Genomic DNA, 23,498 nt, shown 5'->3' on the forward strand with positions numbered 1-23,498 from the left:
TGGGAGCGCAGAGATCAGGCAGCTCCATCAGCCATCATACAACTGTGACTCGGGTTGCTTTTATCTTTTATGTCAGGCAATCAAAAGGAAAGTCAATTTTATTTACTGAGTGAGGGGCAAATAAACTCATGCCAATTAAAGAACAGAAATGATGTCTCTGTGGTTTAGACTGGAAGCATTTTAAAGATAAAAAATCTTAAATAATTCACTCAGACAAGGCTTCTAGATCCTCATCTGTCTTCCTTTGCTCCCAGGGCAGGATGGGCATGCACTGAACTTTTTGTTAATTCTCTCCTTTCAAAGTCTCAACCCACAAAATACACTATCCAAGAGACACCAGTAATACTTAATATCCCTGCTTTAATAAAGCCATTTTCAAAATGCTTCTGGAAGACACACTTCTCTGGACCATAAGCAATAGCAATTAAAGTCAGCGTCAACTTTACAGCTGATTTTGAAATCAGAAAGAGCTTACCAAAACGTTTTGAAGTCTCTTCCCGCTCTCTTTTCAGTCTCCAAAAGTACTTTTTCTCTAGGTGATCATAAGCCTGCCTGCCCTTCTCACTGTTGGCTGCTCAGGTCTTTATTAGCTCAAGACCATCTTCTGATTCCTGACTCAGAAAAGCTAATGTAACTCAGTCTGTATATTAATTCTTAGCAAAAGCAGCTCAAAGCATGTGCTCAAATGCTACAGAAATTGGGCCAACTGTGTGGCTTTTCTCCTCACATAGTAACTTACTATGTCCCTCCGCAGCAAGCCACACTTACCGGTAAAATGTGGTATAATCCACCGTTGAATGACAGCTCTGAAACTCCCATGCTTTGAGTTTCTGGCATTCCCGGTGAGCTCGGAGTTTCACCCTGACCGTCCCATGACAGAGCTCGGGCACAGGTTTTCTCTGTGGGCGGCTGCAGAACTCGTTGGACTCCACGCGCCAGGATTCAGCAAAGTCGTCCACGTCAAACTTAAAATTCCCATCACCCCCAATCAGGTCATCTCGTTTGTGCCCATTGTAATTGCCACACAGACCACAGAGTTTGCCTTTCAGATATGGCGCAGCCATGACTTCCACAAAACTGTCTCCATCCCATGAGATTTCCAAGCCTAATAAAGAGATGAGACAAAAAGAGGCACAGGAAAAAAAAGAGAAGGAGAAATTGAGGATAACAAACTGTGCCTTATGTTTGTGAAACATTGTTCATGGGAACCTAAACAAAGCCATTGGCTTCCTTCTGATAATGTTGTTAGATTTCTATATACCTCCCAGTAAGTGCCTCTGGCAAGTCTAGTGTTTCTTAAATCAGTCAATTACAATACACTCATGCCTGTCTCTGTTTATTTTTGCTTCTCCTTGCTAATGAATGGGGCTATCCTAAAAAATCTGGAGCCAAGGCATAACTACTCTCAACAGTGAAAGAGGGCTTTTGCAAAATTCTGCAAATTGAATCTGCTAGGGCAAATTTCTAGTTGATTTCACAAGGAGCCCAGAATTTCAGCCATTGTCACCCATTGCACAGGTCATCTTATGGAAAACATCCTTTTCTTGCCTGCAAAGGTGATATTGATCACTCATTTGGGTGAGTGATTTCAATTCAACTGTTCCAATACAAGTACCTTATTATGTGTGGGTAAAGAGACTTAAAAAGATGACCACAAATGTCAGATGAATAAAACTGTTGTAAGAAGGCATTCTGAACTGGATTCAAACTGTTCATTCAAAAGGTGTTAATTACCAACCTTTTGAAGTTGTCTTCATAAGTCAGCAGCACTGGGGAATGATGATAAACATCCAACCTTCACCTAGTGGCTGGAATGCAAGTGCTCTGCTACAATCTGTTTTACAGTAAGGTTTTGCACTTCAGGTACATCAAAATCAAAATTGCTCTCTGTGGGTGAAATCCATTTTATCTATCTGTACCCATCAAAAGCTAGGTGTTTAGCTTAAGTGAGCTGTCTGGGCCTCTCTTTGGTGGAGAGAAGTAGACAACTCTAGGTCACAACATGGGTGTCTAATGCAGAGGGAATAAACTACCTTCTGAATGCCTTTCTGTTTCCAGTGATACTCTAGAGGGCCCAGAGGTCAGGTGGAGACTAAATTTCTAGTTTTTACCTGAGGGATTGTAAATTAAATTAATTTCATCCTTTGAGGAGTAAATATGTGTCTCATAAGGGAAAGCAATTTTGGTATCATATGGGATAAAAACAAAACCATGAATCACTGCTGCTTAACTTCTACCCAAAAATGGCCTTTCTTTTAATTATTTCCAATGTCTGATGAATGCTACTACTTCACATCTTTGCAGTAACCCTGCATCTAAAGATCACAAATCATTTTGCTGACAATTTATTGCCATAAAGTACCTGCGTGCAGCAGTTAGTTAAGGATAAACACAGGAACATGCTTTTAAAGAGGATAATCCAGATTTTTACCCTCTTCTCCCTGCCTGGCCAAGAATACTAAACATCACTGCACGGTGCAGGACCAGGGCTTCGCTCCAGCTTTCTACATTTGCTGTGTGGGCTGGCTTAGCACCACCCTTTCCTCTTGTAAATCAGTGCTTGTCACTATGTGATCCAAATCCTACCCTATCCTCATGTAAGTAATTAACATACCAGTGACTCACTTCAAAGCTGGAACCCTTCCTTCAGCAACATATCCCATTGTCTCCTATGACAATTCCTATCCGTGCGGCAGAGAAACAGGGTGAGGCTCAAATGGCAGTTATGGCTATAGAAGGGGTGTTTTGCCATCAGTACATAGTGTCCTGGCACTTGTGTGGTTTACATCATGTCACCAAGAGTTTGGGGAGTGATTTACCCAGCAAGGTTGTGCAGATAATTCTGCATCAAAGGTCACTACAGTCTACTGTATCACATTTTCTTATCACTATAGGTTAGCAATGATAGCACAAATATGTCCTGAGCTGACTATGCCTGAAAGCAGTTTCAAATTGTCTAATAAACCCAGCATGGATAGGGCCACTGTGTCCTCCTCCAAAGGCACTTTACACCCAGCCAACTGAAAAATTGTGTAAGACTGCAATTGTTAACAAGGCCAGCACAGTGGCAAGGGGGAAAGCTGCCTTTTAAGCTGCTTCATACATTATCTTTGCTGGACAAATTCAAATTCCAGCTGTCTTTGCTTCTGACAACGCTGAACAAAACAAAACACAGCTTGATTTGCAGACACCAGATTAATACTGCCGTGCTGGCATTTAGAAAAACCTTGCCATTAGCTTATAAACTAAGATTTCTTCAGACTTGAGAATCATATAAACTTTCTCAAAGCTTGAAGCATCAAGATCCAAATTCTCAGACAGCTCTCTTCAGAAAATAACTCCAGTTTTTAAGGCAGTGTTCAACTTCTTCCCCAAACAAGCTCCCTCAGAAGCTGCTGACTTTAAGTAGAGTCACAAAAGACTGGCTAATGATTCTATCTTAATTTTCCTTTTTGTAACTTTTTTTTCTCAAGCCAAGATTTACTGACTTTCAGTGAAATCACTCATGTTCATTACAAAAGGTTAAATCTAAAATTATCCTGAGTATTTGTGTGTCCTTTGTGAGAGTTAAGTTAAACTACTTGTTATATGATGCTCTGTGAACTCTAGGTATGCAGACAAGAATAGCATAAAATTATGACTTTTCATCTCAGCATATAAAAATGCACATTTTTAAATCTAGAGAGTCCCGCTTTGATTACTGGATTTGATTCAAGAGACTCGCAGTTTAACTACCACAAAAGGAAGTACTTTCCTCTAGCTGGGTATTGTTTAATTACACTACATTCTGCTGTAATTGCTCAGATGGAAGGGTAATTTCAAGCTTTGATGAACAGCCTAAAGGTTTCTATCCATAACAGAGCTTACTCCCTTTTGGGGTAACAAGGAAGGGTATTTACTTGTACACGCATTATAATTTTGTCGGAGCCTGATCGCACAGTGCAGTGTGCCTTTTTGTTTGTTCACAAGCAGAAAACTCAGTTGTTTTCTATAAACCAACAAGAGCTATGACAGATGGGATTACGCTATGGAGTGATGTTTGAAATGGTCTCCTTGGCAGACAGAAATTGTTTGGAAAAGTGACTTAGTGCCCTTTTTCCCTCCCCCCCCAAAATGGATGAGTTTCCCATTCACTTGGACAAAGATCAGAATCCAAGAGATGTGAAGCCAAAGGATGCAGCATCTGTCCCATCTGGGGATGTTCAGAAAAGGAATATTCTCTAAGTTACTTTTTAGGGTTTTCCAATTTTCTCCTTTCTTTGAAGGATGATTAACCAACTTGTTACTTGATTTCTTAACTTGGCACACTATGTGCTCTACTGCATTTTAGAAAAATTCTTCTGGATTTATGCACATCACACACTGAGTTCCCCATGCTGGGAACTCCCATCAATTGTTCTGCATGACTTTTCATGGTAAAGGCATCCTCAAGAACTGTCAGACCACTCTTCCCTAAAGATTTAGTGGCAAAGTGGTACAGAAAACCTTAGCAAAGCAGCTTCATGCAAAAGATCAGTGCAGAAACAACAAAAAAAATGCTTCTGCACAGATAAGTAACTTGAGCCCTGTGCCCCTCTGCTCTCTCGTCTTTTTAAACACACAAATTTTATCCAAGGACTCAACACGATCCCAAGCACACCTATGACAAAGTACCTGCAAGTGCACAGCCAGAATTGCTGCTGCATGGCATCAAGGGCTACAGCTGGTGAGGAATTTAGCAACAAAACAGGTTTTCACTGGAAAATGCCAATTCATCAGAACTGAAATGCTTCAGGGAGACATATCGGATTCAATGAACTTCCAACACAGCACAGGCAAGGCTCCAAGCTGGTTTCCTGCCAGCTTGCCTGGTGGGCTGCCTGGAAGCCTGAATTCTCAGGGTATGCAACTCCAGGAGAGCCCTGCCATGCAGATTGCCCTGTAGCCAGGGACCACAAGGCTTCCTGAAGCTTTGGGCTCCCCTGTTTTATCCAAGGCTCAACTCCCAGCTCTGCAAAAGGAAAACCAAAAGCCGTGGGAATGCTGGCTGAGCTGTAAGCACCAGACCCCGCACTTCCCAGCCCAATTTTACTTTGAATTTTGCTCCTAGTGCACTGGTTTTTCTTATTTTTCATTACTTCCTCCCTCCTCCTCTTTTTTCACCCTACAGTGGGAAAGCTTTTTTTTTAAAAAAAATCCATGTTTCATTCTGAAACAGAAAATTCTCCAATTTTTTTCCCCAGCACTCGGAATTTCCTGTGGAACAAAAGGTTTGTCTTTAAACCAGTTCTACTCAGCACATTCCTCCTCTCTACAGCTTCTCTGCTGCTTATCCTCTCCCAGCAAAATGGAGCCATGCCGTTCTGCTCCTTTCCAGGCCTTACATGCTGAGGAAAGGAGGACTTGGCCCATCATGCTTCGTTCAGCAAGAGAAACCTGATCCTGCTCTGTTAAGGGGAGGAATTATTTAGGCTATAATTTGCAGTGATTACACACTGTTTGGTATGTTGTCATATGCCATGTTTGCACTCCCTCTGCCAACACATGGACGAGGATGTGTGTAGTCATTTATTAGGCTTGCACCAGAGACAAATGGAATAGCAGCAGGATTAGCTGTCATTCATCTTCGATTGAAAACCTTTCCTTGGCCTGTGGTTGGCTAATGAAATCCACATCGCCAGAATTCACAGCGTTCAGCTGGCTGCAAAGAGAAACCCTCAAGATGCTTTTAATTAGAAGTTGTGAATAATGGTCAACTTGTGTGAATTTTACAGACAGCCACAAAAATCTGCATTGCCACTTTGAGGAATGAGCCCAGAGCTGGGATCCGCATTATGCAGACTTACATTTCCAGGGGCTATATGAACAGGTGTCTAAATTCTCAGCTCAACAGTGGGTGCTAGTGTCCCCCTTGAAAAAAAATGATGCTAGATAATGAGTATGACTATGCATCATGCCTGTGACCATATCACTCCATAAGAAAGATTGGTTTCACTGCTTTCACATGGCATTTAATTGAATTAACAGTAAATAGTATTCTCACTGAAACAGTACTTCACTGTGTAAGTGAAATCTCTTAGGACTACAGTAGTACCTAACACATGCTAATGAGAAAGTTTTGAACTTCCCCTTAGTATTTACCTACGCAAGGATACTATAGTTTCAGAACAGTTTATCAAAACAAATATAAGTTAGGGTTAACATTTTGACAATTAATGTATTTTCTAGGACTCAAAAGACCTGAAAGTCTGCTATCTCCCTTCCCTGTTTCTACAAACAAGGTACCAGATTCTCTGAAGTTTCTGATTTCCTGTTGTTTCTGGTGCTGTGGACTCTGTTCCTCCTAGACATTACTTAAGCAGAAAGCAAGCGCAACAAGATGGCACTGAACAGCAATCTAGGCCTTGGTTTTCAAAACAGGACCTCCATTTTGCTGGGCAGCCCAGTGAAATGTTTCCATAATCTGACAACTTAAGCACATTCCAGCCATTAGCAACTATGATTTTATATAATTACCGACTTAGACTGTAAGGTATGTTGCTTCAACTGGGAAAAAACCTGAATGTTATGTTTAAGAACTGATCTCCTCTGTTCTTATCCATAAGTATCAAACGATGACCGTGCATAAGCCAGTCTTAAGTTACTGGAAGTGAAAATCATGGCACATTTGTCTATGCAGGCAGTAAATTGTCAGCTGCAGAATGAAACATAGCTTAGCAAATGTTCTGCCAAAGTCTTCAAACTCATAGCTGGGATCCCTGTCTGCTTGTGGGCTGCAGGGATTTTGAAAGCACTTTGGGTTCCTCAGATCTCTAAAGAGTTGTAACTACATTTATTACCCCTACCATGATTTTACACTGACTGCTGTTCACATTGCACTTGAGAAGTTCACACACACACACACACACACACACACACTTGCCCTACCTGCTTTGGTTGTGACTTTCAGCAAATAACCATCCAAATCGACCTGAAATTGTGGTGTCTTGCAAGGTAGTGAGATGCGGGTCCCATTCCACTTCACTGTGAGGTGCTGCTGGAGGCTGATAGTGCTTCTGCCCAACACAAGGTCCACTGACTTTGTCCAGGAGAAAGAACGGGTCCGACGGGCATCGTTTTTTACCAGCACCTGAAAGGGCGAGGCAGAGGAGGAGCAGTCTTTTGTCAAAACGTACTGACATGTTCCCTGAAAGTTAAATGTCCGTCCATCAAAAGTGTTGTAGTGAGGGTCTCCAAATACAGTGCAAACTCCAGGCTCTGCAGGTGAGTGAGAAACAAAAGCGCCATATCAGGATCAATCAGTCTGAAAAAAGCAGTTGATAAGAACTTAGAGCACGCCGCTCTCACCTAATCTATCTGCTCTACAGGGCAGATTTGGCTGACGCCCACTAGGAATATATATTTTTGAAAAACGGAAGCTTCATGACTTTAGTAGAAGTCTTCCCCAAAGTGGGTGTGAATCAAAGGCCAATTGATACCTGGTGCAGCATAGGAAGGCTAACCTGTAGCTAGGAACCAAAGGCATATCTTCCAACTTACATGTATATCCCTTAAACATAATGTACCACCTGAACAGTTTAGGTTATTACAATGCCTCTGAAATTTTTCAAATTAATTCATTTCCAAAAAATACAAGCCCCACTCATCATATCAGAGCAGGCAGATCCCTGGGCTTGCAGAGCCCACACGTCTCTGGAGATGAGTGGTGGGAGCCTTCCCACCTAGCTTCAGCTTTGCAAACATGAAATGCCTAGTCTAAGCAGTTCATCCAGTCTCCATCTCACTGACAGAGAGAAACAGACATGACTAGAAGGTCTTTCATCTCACCAGTTTTAGACATCTCTTTTAATACATGGGGAATTACTCTCTGGAGGAGCCTGTCTCTCTGCTGCCAGCTCTGGGAGTGCAAACAAGTATCTAAGGCTACAGGCACTCCTCTCAGACAGTTAAATTCCCCTGGGATAAGTTCCCACCCTTAAATTGTAACGTGGGAGCAAAGCCTAATCCACTAACTGAAACAGAATTCAAAACAACACATGCATATTTTTGAGGCTAATTTTAATGTCCCCAGTTAGGCAGAGGTGATCCCCCGAAATTAAAAGTCATCAGACCACTTTAGCAGGACCTGGTTCTGTCCATATTTTACATAGACACACTTATAAATATTATACATTTATAAACTAGGTACATGTATGGTTTTTCCCCAAATTATTTGTAGAACCAGAATCTTTATTCAGTGTTACAAGCTATCACATATGTTGTTTATACACAACTGACTTGTGGTAGTCACTGTTATCATGGTACCAACTAAAAGTCAGTAATACATGACTAACGATGCAATGACTATCTAAGGGCATGGTATCGTTACCAATCGTTTGCAACATTATAAATGGAGGGAGATTTCTTATTGATGCTTGCAGCCCTATGCTGGTCAGAAAAGTTGCAGCTCAAAGGCAGAACATTTCCACGCTCATGTCAATGACGCTGTGTTACCCTGCAGCTACCCAGCAATTGATTGAATTGCCTCGCAATCAAAGACAGCAGCACATTTATTTGCATTGCAGCCTTCTGGTATAACAATAGGTCCTAACCGCATCTCATTGCTGCTGTTCCTGGAAGAAGGAGTCTCAAGGCAGAAATGCACACTGCTATTGCCAGCTGGATACCCATGGGCTGAGGCTGCTTTTGAAAGATGATGCCTGTATTAGGGGGAGATCTTGGTGCAGTAACAAAATTTGACTCAGTAATCAGAGAGCTGTGAACAGCATCAATCAAAAAAAAAAAAAAACCAAAACCCAACAAAGGAGGGGAGAGTAACAAGGAATACAATTTATTTACTGAAAAAAAAAATTATCCAACTAACAATGGCTCGCCTGAAAAGGCAGCTAAAAAAAGGCCAATTCAAACCTACAAAAAAGAAGGAGACATGGATATTATGGAGAAGAGGCAGGGAACTCTTCAGTGGAGTACAATGCAGCTCTGACCACAATACACCTTTCTCAGCAGGGTTTTTCAGCCTAGGGAGAGTGCCTATAAGGTTTCTGGCATTTTTCTAGCTGTAGTTAAAAAGCATCCAAGGATACCTACATGGAGGCACAGAAAATGGGGCTGAAGGGGACCCCAGGAGACATTACCTTTTCCTTCTCCAGCTGTAATGCAGAATCACCTGTACCTATGTTATTCCTGACAGACATTTATCTAACCTGCTTTTAAAGAGCAGTACTAAGAGCAACTCCACAGCCACCTCTGGCAACATGTTGCAGTGCTTGGCTGTCCTTACTGCAAGCAAGGTCTTCCTAAAGTCTAACTAGAGTCTCCCTCACCGCATGGAACAGTGTCATCACAGAGCTGGTACCTGGGAGATTTGTACTTTACCCTTGCCACATGCATCCTTCTTTAGCTAAACCAGTACCTAGTCTTGGCATCATTATTACACCTCTTTACTATGTCTGGCAACTAGGGACAAGAATTTCAATTTCTCAAGGACATCATGTTGACAGCTCCATTAAAAGTCAAAATGAACCACATTTGATCAACAGCTCTTGAAATCAGGACCAACGGACTTTAAGCAGAGCCTGAAAATCAAGACACTTAGATAAGAGAGTGCCTTTAAAAACATGCACTTCTGTGAGTCTCATTCTTCTCATTGATGCCAATGAGGATCTCAATAACTGTTTTCCAAAGTCCATAAAAAGATTGATTGATTCTCCATAAATTGTCAGGAACCATATAGTTTTTAATCATCAACGTAATTTTTACCAATGGGAAAAAAATCCACAGATTTTATATTGACACCATCTGACTTTATCAATACTAAATCATATTTCTGATTTCCTTATGTACTCATGTAATTATCTGCATGATGAATATCAAGATATATTCTATTACTTGCCTAGATTCTACTTCATTTTTTCAGGCTTTAATTTTTCTTTAAACATCATGACAACTTTTAAAAAAACAAGGAAATCATCAACAAAAAAATCAGTCCAAACATAAGTGAAGATTTCAGAGGAGAGAACTGTTTTTTGTCTGCATTTCTAGAGGCCAAGAACATGGACACGTTATACATGTTATTAACTAACATATCGGGAGGGGGAGGCTCGTTCTTTACCTAAGCAAGTGGCTAAGAAGCAAGACATGAGAGGAACAAACATAATTTAGAGATGTGCAAGTAAAATTGATAGTACCAATGGGATCCAAAGGAAATATTTATTTTTAATTTCTAATGTGTTATGCAGAGTAATGTTGTTTTATGTTATGTTACATCGTGTCACGTCATATGTCAACTTGATGCAGTGCAGTTAAAATAAAAAAGAATGTATTTTGGACTGGATAGCTGAATGTCTGATCCAAATTTCACTGTTTTCTTTAATAACCAAGGAAATGGGGGAGGGAAAATCTACCTAAAAACAGACTGAATAATTGATTCTCTGATATCACAGCGTAAAACATTCTTGAAAGGTTTGCTAAAATTGTGGGTTTAAGGAAAAAAGTCCACACCCTGCAAGAGTGTGTGTGATAACTCTGGCACTGCCAATAAGAAGAACTGGCTAGCCTAGAAATAAACCTTAAATACCGGGTGTAACAAGACTGCAAAAGACAGGCAACATGAAAAGAGTTCCTGCCATTTTTAGGTTTTGGGTTGTTTACTTCCTTTTGGGAGAGTTTCAATCACATCATGTTTTATGGTTTGCTTCTTTTTTCTTTTTTCCTTTTTTTTCCCCTTCTGAAACAAACCAGTCTTTCTGCTTGGTTGTTTTTGAAACCTATTGGAAGCACCAGTTGTCTAGTTAGGATCATGTGTGACTTGCTCCTCTGTTGGGACATAATGAATGGAGAGGTGTTGTTGCATCATCCAACATTTCCCAACGCTGGAGTAGGAATTTTGCTAGCTTGTGCTAACAAGACATAGGGTCGTGGGTAAAGATCCTTCCCTTTTTTTCCTACAGAATATTATTCCCAACTTATTGCGGATACTCCTTGTCTCTATCAGCTGTCTAGGGTAGAGTTAGAAAAGGGCAATTATATACGATACTTCGCCCTAAGACTCCACCAGCCTCCAACTATTTTCAGCTTAGGGACTTTCTGAGCTAGACATGATTTTACTTTATTTAATAGACTTCTTTGAATTCGTCCAGTCTTCTCTTGAACCCAAAAATGTTTTTAGCATCGACAAAATCCTTGGGCAAAGTGCATGAAGAACCACTGACTCTTGCTTGTTTCAAACCTGGCATTCATGATCTTTGATGTCTTCTTTTGCTCACTTATGCATGCACATGAAGGCAAATATACTCATTCCCTCTCTGTCCCTGAAAACCAGAAATTTTTCAAAGGAGGACCCCAGAGCTATGTTCAGGAGGCTGTGATTTTCAAAATGCCTTAGGCACTCAGCTCTGATTAAACATTATTGAGAGCTGGCTGCAAACACCTCTAAACCTCTTTTGGAAATCCTGCATTTAGAATCCCAAATCAGTATTCAAAACTTCTGGCTTTCATAAAAGCTTCTGGGAGCTCGGCAGTTTTCACATTTGTTTTTTAAGCAACTAAATATGGACTGCACGCTTTTACATTTGACAATCTTAAACTACATGTGTGATTCACGCAGTTTGCTCAGGTCCCACCTAAGGCTCTACAGCTTACTTGCAAGCTAATAATAATAGCATTTAGGTGCTAAAGTGAATCCTATAGAATTCTTGGCACGTTTTCTTTGCACTTACAAATCATGTGCCCAATTCAAATGAAATAGTGACTTTCATTAGAAAAGGTAACGGGGAAGGTAACTGTGGGCAAGGAACACCGTTTTTGAAAACATGTTTATCTGTACAAAAAGGAAGCTGAAAAAGTAACAGCAAGGAAAAGAATATTTTAGCATTTCCTGAGTTTAAACATACGCTCATAAGGGGGGAAAAAAAAAAGGTTTATGAAATCACAACCTGTTTTGGCCAATACAGAGGTATGAAAGTCTGAAAGACAACTCATTTCTAGTAAGTAGTGTGCTGAGTAAAGGTAAGAACCACTTATTGAAATAAGTGATTGCCAAAAAGTACCCTTCTGTCTTCCACCCAATGCCCCCAGCCCCCTAGACAGTATTTAGCCTTTCTAGAGAGGCGAGATATATATACTGCTTGGTGGAGGCCAGACAGACAGTCAGGACACACATCCTGACCAGCCGGAGACCACGAGCATATTGGCTGGGCAATTAGCACACTTGTAGCTCCAGAGCAGCCACAGGATATATTGTCTCTAGCTGGGTTTATTATTTGGATATATTGGGAATATAAAGGAAATGGGACACAAATCCATAGGAAATCAGGCTCTGTTAGCTCTGGTGCTCATGGAATAGCTTGTTTTATTTTTTCAGGAGATCAGAGCAGTCAATTGAAGTCCAAGATGTCCAGATGTCTGGTCACACTATTTTGGGCTTGTAGCTAGTTAAGAGTGGCCAAGAAAAATATACTTTGAATTATAACTAAAATTGGTTTGGACACTTTCTAAGTAAGGAGAGGGAGGAAAAAATACAAGTTTACTAGTTAAGGGTGTTCTGGTTGCACATCTATAATTCATAACGATCTCAGCTTTTTAAAAATAAAATGAAACTTTGAATGCAATTAGCCCATATGCTGAATTAAGCCCTAAATCAAACAGAACACATTATTAACTTTTGAAAACTAGCTACAGAACACGCATAATAGAATTTCATTAGCTTTTCTGTAAAAAATGCATAGCCATAGAGTACTTTCCTCATAACTGCTGCACAGTGCAGCTTGATATAATACACATTACAAGGTGTGGTGTCAAAAACTCCACAGGAGTCTTTATGGTCTATTTCATAAATAAAATAGCTATTGCAATTTGTCCAAATACATATTTATATAGTAGACCATCACGGCTGAAACAGCTGAGGAGGTAAATCATGAACAGCATTCCAGTATGAATAAACAATTGCAGTCTTTTTGTTGATGTATTTCTCCATGGCAAGGAAAGAACACAAGAAACAGGACCAGCAGGGGCCTGTGTGGTCCTTTAGTCCCATTCCCTGTTCTCACACGTACCTACAATGCATAACCCCACTTTTTCATTTCTTTCTTTGTTTTCGGTTGTTTTTGTTTTTGTTTTTGTTTTTTTTGCTTTGAAGACTCAGCACTTTTTTCAGTATTGCTATAAAAACATGTAAAAAGGATGCAGGGCCAGGTGAAAGTACAAACCTTTACTCCTAAGGCTGGGCCCAAATGCCCTTGAGTTTTGTTTAGCTCCGTTGGTCATTCTGTCAATTAAAAAAGCTGCAGAATGATTTGTGATGAATGAAATTTTCTGTCCCAAAAGAGGACTTTACTGCAAAATTAATCATGTATACTCCTAGACCTAGATGACTGCAGTCCACTTTGAAAAAAACTTCATCCACAAAGCCTTACAATGACTTGGGTAAGGCTTTGTTAGGATTATTGATGATGATTAAAATATATCTACATGGTTGCAGTAGGAAGCTTTCATACTGCATACTGTAATTTCAGCAAGGCATATCAATTCTTTGTCAAGAACAAAGATTTAACCACCATTGCAAATTCCCATCTTTGTCTGGAGTTGAGAGCAGTCTGTTAATGTTATTTGAACTCAGGTTTAGTGTTTTCTTTTTTTAATATGAAAATGACCTTGGTCTAACATAGGATTACTAATTTATGGAATTGACGTCAGTGGTGATTTTTCTAAATCAAGCCCAAAAGAGTACATTTCATTACATTTTTACAGCAGCATAAACTAAACTGTTGAATTTTCCACTGGTATGACCACTGTGTTTAATTAGTGATAACTGTACGCCAGCCATGAAGCTTAAACAGCAACATGCCAAAACTAACCATAGTTAACTTCGGCAACAGTAGACAAAAGAGACTCTCCAGCCCTTTAGGAGACAAGGTACTTTTTCTCTCTGCAACAAACTGCTTTGAAAATAATCCTTTGATTATTTTTCATTTTTCAGTTTAAAGTGTATCCTTTAACAACGTGACTGTTTTTGACCCACTTCATAGAAATTGGCTGCATTTAAACTGTACTCAAAGCTCTCCTGTGTACAGTATGTTCTTGTACCTCCTATGTTGTTTTTACTTTGGAAAATTAATATCTGCTGGACCGCCAGAAATGTCTGGTGTGTTAATATGTGGAGAGAGGATCAACATGAGTGGGTGGGTGAGGGAAAGGGCTGTGCATGTACATCTTATCTCATCAGAAATTGGCTGAATTAGCAAAGTTTCGAATTACTATCTGAGATAGTGATCATCACTGAAATCCTTATGCCTTTTGCCTATCTTATGATGAGATTTACAGCACTTCTGACGCAAAGGTGGAATTAGTTCCTTGCAAATGGTAATTGTTAAAACGCTAATGTTAAAATAGCTAGTGGTAATCACCGCTGCTGTATGACAGTGGGTATTAAAGCTCTTTGATTACATTACCTAATAAAAGCTGGGAATGGCCTTTTAATCATAAAAGCTTAGAATCAGCTCAGCATCAGCTCTCCTCCAAATACAAAATGGGTCCATAGTGAGACTCCTCTCCAAAAAAAAGGACCCCTCTGTTTTATGTGCAAGAGGAGCGTGCCACTACGGGAAAGTGCAATGAGCCTCCCAGCCTCATGTACAGGCAGTGCAATGCAGATAGGACCCATAAGAAGAGGCTAAGGGAATAAGGTTGGTTATCCTGAAGGCCTCGGGGAGACCTAAGAGCAGTCTGCCAGTATCTAGAAGGAGGCTACTGGGAAGATGGAGTCAGGCTTTTTACAGATCTGCATGGCAGGAAGACAAGCAACAATGGTCTACTCTTATTTTCATATGTCTTATAGTCATGACCATTCTGTTCTTATATCATCAATAAGTTCTGACTTTTTACATAACTGGTTCCTAAATGAGTTATTTCTACTTTGAAGAAATCTATTTTTTTGCTTCCCTCTCCCATGAACCAATTACCACAACTCATCACTCTCTGGCAGCATTTCTGAAGGAGTCACTGTACTGTCTTCTTTTTAACTGCTTACAGTAGAGGGTCTCCAGTGCTTTGAGGGAATGGCTGGCCTCATTATTTTCCTCCCCCTCTCATGTTACAAAAGAACACATGACAAAGGTTAAATGAGACTGAAACATACGAACAGAGGCAAGATAGAGATCAATAAATTCATGATGCTAATGACATGTCATGTTCAAGCAGAGATCTATGCAAATTTCTTCTCCCTTGAAACTGAACTAACATGAAATCAATTGCTGGTCAGTGGAATCCTGTCTCATTTCTCCCTCTGCTCAGTATTATTTCAAGTGTTTCTGAGGTTGCCACTTGTATTTAATTTCATTTTGATACTGAAGACTTGCAAACTAGATTTATTTTATTGTAAGTTACATGTTCCAAAACAATTGAGCTGCAGAGTGGAAAAACAGGTATTTAGCATATGGAATTTGTGCAATCCAAGAGCACCCAGAACTGAGCTGATCAGCAAAACCAATTTGACTTTAGACAAAAGAATAGGCAACAGTCTCCTTAAAAACCTGTTCCTTCTTTCAGAAGCCTTCCTATAAATCATAAAACCCCATTTTAGCAGTCTGTCCCTATTTGGTAAAACACTTAAACACGACCTGAAGGAAATACGCAACTGTATCCTGTTAACTTCAGTGAAGACAGGTCTCCCTGTTGACTTAACTAGGACAAGCTTAAAGATAAGTATTTGTGTAAGTGATTTGCTGGCTAAGAGAGAACGCAAGTGATATCATAAGATGATCATTCTTGAAGTGAAGAGTAAAGGGATAAAAAGGTGATGGTTGAGCTAAACATCATAGAGACAGAAGGAGAGCTTTCTATTGTACTTTTCACTGCTGTCCCAGACTGTGTCTCAGATTTCTGCACACCTTTTTTAAACTCTCACAAATCATCTGCAAAGGTGTTGGATTATATATACACATAGCTGGGCTGTTATTTACAGTATAAAAGGTACCCACTCCTAAAAGTTACAACACTATTCATTTGCTCATTTTATTGCCTACAAATTTCACAGACCAACATATCCTTCAAAAAGCAGCAGCTCACATTTGACAAAAATAGTGTTATTTGCAAAAAGTAAAATAAAATAAAAATTAAATACCCAGCCATTTTATTTTAAATTTACAGATTTATAGGAAGCAAAATCTGTGGCCAGCAATAATCACCTGCCCTTTAGCCTTCTTCTAAATAAAAGGCAGAAAAGCAAACATAATTCTACTACATTTATTTTCTCTGAAAGAGTAAAAAAGAATTTAAAGAATGTGAAGAAAGAACTTACTTTCAGTGCAAATAGGACAGCATCCTTTTCTGTTCAGGATTTTACCCTAATTGGGAGAAAGACAGGCTGATTTAATGAAAGAGTTTTTGGAGCAATGACTGTGTTATGTTGTAAGGCTGGATAAGCCTTTGAAAATAGTTCAAGTTGTGTTTGAACTCAATGCCCTGGTTACAGCTTCAAATATCAGGTGCTAAAAACAGACAGAACTATTCAAAGAGCTTCCTGGCAGTCATAAGAAATGAAATACTAAAAGGGTTCTCTGTTACCGCTTTTCTGTTTAGTGTATGAGAGAATTTTGGACTCATGTATTCATGGATATCTAAAGCAGACTAGTCATTGAGTTAACAAGATTGCTACCTTTTCCCCCACCTTCCAAAATATATACAACACATTTCCTATGCACACCCTTTTAATTGACACACAGAGCCAATCTGCTCCACATCCACCCCCACACTCCCCCCAAATCATTAATTTTTCCTCCAAAAAGGAAGGAAGGAAGGAGGCACTGGTAGAGATCTAGTTTGGACAGATTTCTTTCATGGCTAAATCTTATGGTATCTCTCACCAAAGCATATTACCAATCATGAATCAACCTCCCCAGTGAAGTAAATGGGCATGTATCCAAGGATGTGCAACATCTAAAAGCAAACAATTTGCTCTAGTCATAGTAACATGGACAAAAGGTTTGGGTCTTTATTTACCATTCTGCCCAGGTCAATTTTATTTATGGTTGTGTCTCACACAAGGCTGGCTAGAAGCAGGAGGGTTGCTTCTGTGTACGTACATTCATGCTCCTTTTCAGTCTTCATCGAATTAAAAGATGTTCTATCTGATTTTACTTAAATTCCCTTAAGCTAACCGCCAAGGTAGAGGATAAGCCTGGAAAATTTCAGACTGAATGATGTGTTTTTCCAAGCAAAAACTGGCAAGAACTTATGGGGATATTGGAGCTTACCCGTATTCCCATACAGGGTATATGAAGCTGTGCTGCTCCCCAGCACTGACCCTTTGCTCCAATAGTAGTTGAACACAGGGAAAGTCCCATTTGTGTAACCACTGCTCCTGCTCCCCACCAAGCAGGTGAGTAAGGAGCAGCCAGCAAGAGCAAGCAAGCAGAGCTGTGCTACTTTGGCCACTCAACAATGAAAAAAAGCTTGTGAAAACAGACAAGAAATAGGTGGCAGGTCTATGCAGAGAGCGGGGAAGTGGGCACAGGCAGCAAGCCCTACTGCTGTCTGCCTTGCTTTCTTCCTACAGTTTTGACAATGTGCATGGGGAGAAATGAACTCCAAGTATCTGCTGGCAGACTGGAGTGGAGCACGCTCCGTCCTGTGTGTGCTTGATGGACAGGGAAGTGATCTTACCCCTGTACTCGGCACTGGTGAGGCTGCACCTCGATTCCTGTGTTCAGTTTTGGGCCCCTCACTACAAAAAGGACATTGAATGACTCGAGCGTGTCCAGAGAAGGGCAACGAAGCTGGTGCAGGGTCTGGAGCACATGTCGTACGAGGAGCGGCTGAGGGAACTGGGGGTGTTTAGTCTGGAGAAGAGGAGGCTGAGGGGAGACCTCATCGCCCTCTACAACTACCTGAAAGGAGGGTGCAGAGAGCTGGGGATGAGTCTCTTTAACCAAGTAATAAGTGATAGGACAAGAGGTAATGGCCTCAAGTTGCGCCAGGGAAGGTTTAGGCTAGATATTAGGAAGTATTTCTTCACAGAAGGGGTTGTTAGGCGTTGGAATGGGCTGCCCAGGGAGCTGGTGGGGTCTCCATCCCTGGAGGTGTTCAAGAGGCAGGTTGACACAGTGCTGAAGGATACGGTGTAGTTGGGATCTGTCAGTGCTAGGTTAACGGTTGGACTAGATGATCTTCAAGGTCCCTTCCAACCTAGATGATTCTGTGATTCTGTAGCTGGATGGCATGAATGAGAGCTTGGTGATGACTGCACTTGGGCTCATCATCCAAATAGCCCATCACAGAAATTCACTGTGTGCTTGTCTTTGAATGTGCAAAGTGAACAGACTTGAGGCACATCTGGACTTAAGAAAAGGGCTGGATCATAGTTCACTGGCAGTGTGGACAATGCTTAGATGTTTGTGTGACCACCAGGCCCCAGAGCAAAGAGAATAGCTGAGGCCCAGGCTGCAACAGGGAGACCTACCAAGCACCTGCTAGGACAAAACCCCTTAAAGGATGAACCATTAAAACTGTACAGAAATAGGAAGATTGGCAACATTTATTTGTACAAACAGAAGACTTGCAGCTGAATGCCACACACTGTACTGCACAGCCTTACCTTTCCATTTCAATAAAAGAGTTGAAGTCATCAGCCGAGGTGGAAGTGGCAAGAATTCAAGTGAAATTGGAATCTCCAAGGCAGCCTGCTGAGGCTGGTTACTTGAGCCACCATGTTGGCCCAAGATCCTGTTTTTGTCTTGTAGAATAAGGAAATCCATTATTGCTAACATGTGCTGCAAGAGTTCGTTAGCATTGAGGGTTCCCTTAGGAGTGGGCTAAGTGATGTGATCCCATTTTTCCCTATGAATATTTATAAGCAGACCACATTTGAGTCTATTTATTTTCTGGGATTTTTCTTCTTTTTTATGAGGTTTTCAATTTTATGTCTGAGGTTTTTATTTTCTATTTTTTTAAGGCAAGACTAATTGCGGGGGGGAAGGGGGTTGTTTGGTTGTGCAATAGCAACAGCTGTTGTTTTTTTGTGCCTCATTTGGCACTAGAGTAAAAACAGCAACTTTTTGTTTGTAATAATAACAGATGTGTATAACATTAAATGCAGTCTGCGCTAGAGATGGGAGAACGTGTTCTGAATAAATTTTCAACTCACTTGAAGTTCACGGGTTCAAAATTTACCCACAGAATCAAACTCTGCAAATGTCTTCACATGCCATGAATTTAGTTCTATTAACTTTTGCACAGTCTTGGAGGACAGAAAAGGCTGTATGCTATAAAGTTCATCAGGCTTTCCTCTAGCAGTACAAAAAGTGACATGTCCATGACCACTGACCATTACCACAGGCTTACATTGTTAGTGGGGAATGCAAAGGCGTAAGGAGAGAAGGCAAGGCAGAAAATGGTAAGGATGGGTAATCAGAAAGGAGATGGCACAAGGCAAGAAAGTGGCTGGAGCAGGGCTAGGGCAAGTGAATAGCAAATTAGGCAAGAAAAGGTCTAAAGGGTCTCTGAAACTCAGTCCTGCCAAGTGTTGAGCTTACTCCCTTTCTATAAAGTATTTAAGCATGTGTTTAAGTTTAAGCACACATGGAGGGCCTACTAACTTCAGCGGGACTGGACACATGCTTAATAGCTTTGCTGGATGAGGGCCAGCATGTACCGCACCTTGCAGGCTGTACCGCACCTTGCAGGCTGCACCGCACCTCCAGGTAACAGAGAGGGAATATCTATGTGGAGTCAGCAGTCAGAAAGTAAGAAACAGAAACCACAAGCCACAAGGCTCACTAGAAGCCCAAAGAGGACTGATTTTACTGTAAATATGACAGGAGGGATTGAATTTGCGAGATATATTGCCTCTGCTGCAGATGAAAAGAAGCTGAGAAAGACACTTCCTGTAATTACTGATACAGGATTAAATGCTGCAAAAGAATAAAAGAAACAGAAAAATGTGCCTAGCCATATGAAGAAAATTAAAGAAATGGCAGAAACTGTCTTCAAAACATCCAACATGTTGAATAATACAAATGGTTGCACAGTATTGGAAATTTCTGCAGAATTACCACTTTGAAACTCATCCTTTTGAGAAATAATTGACCAAAAATCTGTGTTGATCAATTACATAATATTCCATCACCAAAAACACCCACATCATGCAAAGAGTATTAAGACTGCATGGTAGAGCATTTAAGTCAAGGAATAATATTGTAAATTCCTTGTGAATCTTCAATCCTTTCACACTCAGTTGCGTGTATCACAACACTGTTTAATGAGATAATTTTATGTGGCCTGACACCCTAAGGGACACTAAACAGCATTTTATTCCACAGCAGTCTTCAAGCGTCAGTAGAGACTGCTCACTGCCAGAAGTATTGTGAAGAGAGAAAAGAAATGGAGTTCACACCCCTACAGTTTGCAGAGACAGCAGCATAACTCTATGCATGATATCCAGACTTTCAGTATCAGAATCACTAACATATCTGTGTCTTGAATAATGTGATGTGTTTAATTAACTTTTCTAGATTTGTGACAGAATATCTCATCAAAGGGAGTGGAGCATAGATGAAAAGTAAAAGATTTAAATCCACTAGCATACATTATTTGCTTTAAAATTATTTGGTACCCACTTGGAATAGGAAAACAAATCTCACTCTAGAATTTACATTCTTTCTCCTACTTGTCCTTCCAATTTAGCTTGGAAGAGAGAAATGTAATGTGTACCTGTGGAGGAGGGTGGGTTTGCATGCAGCTTGCTGTAGACTCCATTTTAAGGCACAAAGCAGGCTGACTGGTTAGATACTGGAAGGAATGGTGATGCTGGGTAACAAAGCTGGTCTTTTCAGACCTAAGGAACTGGACCTTGTCTGAAGACTCAACTCGAAGGTCTAGGGAAGTTTAGGACTTCACATTAACCTTGGAGCAGATCGCGTAGCAGCACTGAACAAGTTCATCAGTCAGTTCCTGCCACAGGACTTTTTGCTGCAGAATTTTTACCCACCACTATTTTCATTTTAGATCATCTTCAGCTGATCATCTCAATGCACAAATTTATATATGGGTACTGCTGAAGTGCTGTATTTCACTTAAGATATATATTAAGCCATATTAGTTATTTGATCTCAGTAGCATCTTAAATGTTGGAAATGCATCAGCATAGGGAAAATATAAATGAGATGCAGTGTGTGCTAGGTTCTCGGCCAACAAATAATTTGAAGAGACTGGAAGAGTCCAAGCTCTCACCTCCTGCTTATACTGTGAATGGCCTGAAGGGAGCAAACCTGATTGCCATGAGCCACATCAGGTTCCCAGAAAAGCAGCTCCATTTGTTCACACTTCCCAAAATGTATGGAACATCTCACGTGAGGCCCATTAACAGGAGAACTGCCCTCTGCAGTGAGTGCCAGAGTGACAGGAAAAGGATGTCCCCTCTTCTGAGGATGCAAGCATCACTCTTGCAGCTAACTGTCACAGCAGAACAGGGAGTGCCAAGGTACAGGCTCTCTATTCTACCACTGCTTCTGGCTGTCAAAAGTTCACATGTATAAAATTTTACAAACTAGAGTTTGTCATTTAAAATTTTATACCTAGGTGTCTGTGACTCATATTTTCCCCACTGGCTTCCAGGATGGAGAAGGAAACACTGAGAAGGTGTAATACTAACGACTTGGCTCTCTCTTCTGCAGTTCTGTTCAACGATCTGCCCCTACATGAGGTGCTATTTAGAGCTCCCTCTTCTGAAAGCTTGAGCCATTAAAATAAAATAATTTGTCAGTGACAGAAACAAAGATTCACTTTAGCTCGAGGTTTCAAGTAATGCTAATTTTTGAAGCAATTAAGTAAAGTTACAATTACACCACTCTTTTGGGTTCACTTCAGACTTTCAAATAAAAAATACTCAGGCTGCAACCATAGAGAAAGTAGCATGGCTTGACTGAAATAATTTGCTTAGCTTTGTCTAATTTACATTTTCAACCAAGTATTAAGCCTCATATGCACTGAGAAACGCAAATACAACAATCTCCCGTGGCTTGCCGTAACAATATACATGCTCTTGAAATATTAACATAGTCATCTCCCCACTCTATAAAGCTATTAAATATATGGGAAAGAGATGTTCCAATGCAGATACCTGAGACAGAGAAAGTTAAAGGGAGGAGGAGAAAAGGAGCACAGAGTCTTCAGAGCAAGGACAGAGGCAGGAAGCAGTAGCACACTTGGGGAATGCCAGCCTAAATTAATATGCCAGAGGATCCCTTCTTTCCAGTCTGCATGCCCCACTGCCATGCACACACTTCCAAGAAACACTGAAAAAGATAATGGTGGAGAAAAAAAAGAGAAGAAAGCTCTGTTCTTTAAAAAAACTCACATGAGGACAGCTGCTGACTGGAATGCACTGTTTCTTGCGACACTCTGTCTTGCCTTTCACACAAGCACAGATGGTGCAGTTCACAGAGGACCACATCTCTCCATCCTGCAGGAGGGAACATGATATAGTATCAGCTGGGGTGGCAACAGGAAGCTATTTCAGCAATGTATCATTGCACAAGAAAGGATGACTTTCCCTGTTGGCATTGTGTCATTGTTTAGTCTAAATTATTTTGAGGTGTCTGTCCATGGCCAGTCGGATTAAAGACAAAGATCAAATTCAGCAGGGTGTTCTTCCCCTTGGCCCTCTAGGTCAGAAATTAATTTTCTCAAGGCTAACCAAATCACATTTGCATTTTTCATGAGTGTCCTGATTATTTGCATTGTTTTCTCTCCAGTATGTGTCTGAGATGTGATCACACCTACCACAAATTTTCATTTAAGCTCACATAATTAGAAAAATCTGATTCACTGGGTTGAGTGATGTCTTTAAGTTGTTGCACGTGAAAGTATTTGATTAAGATGTCAGCATATAGTAAATTTATTCCCAGATGCAGCATCATTTTGACTTAGGGCAGGAATGGTCGAATAACGAATTCTAATTTAGATTACTTACAGCACTTTCACAGATACTTGATCCACTAAACATGTGAAAATGTTTAGAAGAGATACAGTGCTGAACTTCTCAAATGCAGAGCAGGTAGGACAGTTTATGTATGGCTCTTAAAGTATTAGGTGCAGAGTAAAATATGCCTCATGTTCTCATCCCCACTTACCTGGGAAGGACTGATTGTGGAACTGCCCCGACTCCTTTTTACACAGTGTTGCATCTGCCAAGTGTGGTTCCTAAAACATTCTGTCTCACCCACTTACAGTCTTGTGCTAGCCTGCTTAGAGCCAAAATGTGCATGTTTTCTGTTTACAGGGCTGCTGTGAAGGAAGGGTGAAGATAGACCTGACAGGAACAGGCTGTCCAACCAGACAGCTGTGAACAATTACGTGCCCACCTCAACATGATGTTCTGACCAGAGAGAAAAACAGACTAAATCTGAAATGCCAAGGAGCCTAACTTATTCAGCACAGCATGCTTGGTCAACAGCTGTCTTTTCCCTATTTTTTATTTCCAGGCCATGTTACAATTGCTTGGTTTTCTTGATGCAGCCCATGTTCTT

At 40.6% G+C, this 23,498-nt stretch overlaps 1 protein-coding gene across 3 annotated transcripts in view; it reads right to left on the minus strand.

Annotated features, from left to right (window-relative positions):
* BMPER (BMP binding endothelial regulator) overlaps positions 1-23,498 on the minus strand; it is a 150,811-nt gene that overhangs the window by 44,250 nt on the left and 83,063 nt on the right. For 2 of the 3 annotated variants that reach the window (XM_074858763.1, XM_074858785.1), the window contains 4 exons: positions 22,328-22,432; positions 16,274-16,319; positions 6,907-7,236; positions 769-1,105 (listed from right to left, as the gene is read on the minus strand). In XM_074858763.1, coding sequence (XP_074714864.1) covers positions 769-1,105; positions 6,907-7,236; positions 16,274-16,319; positions 22,328-22,432 — 818 coding nt within the window. The remainder of the gene's footprint in view (positions 1-768; positions 1,106-6,906; positions 7,237-16,273; positions 16,320-22,327; positions 22,433-23,498) is intronic. The other variant, XM_074858773.1, reaches the window with a different exon arrangement.

This window comes from Strix uralensis, chromosome 1 (genome assembly GCF_047716275.1).
Source record: "Strix uralensis isolate ZFMK-TIS-50842 chromosome 1, bStrUra1, whole genome shotgun sequence".
NCBI lineage: Eukaryota > Metazoa > Chordata > Aves > Strigiformes > Strigidae > Strix > Strix uralensis.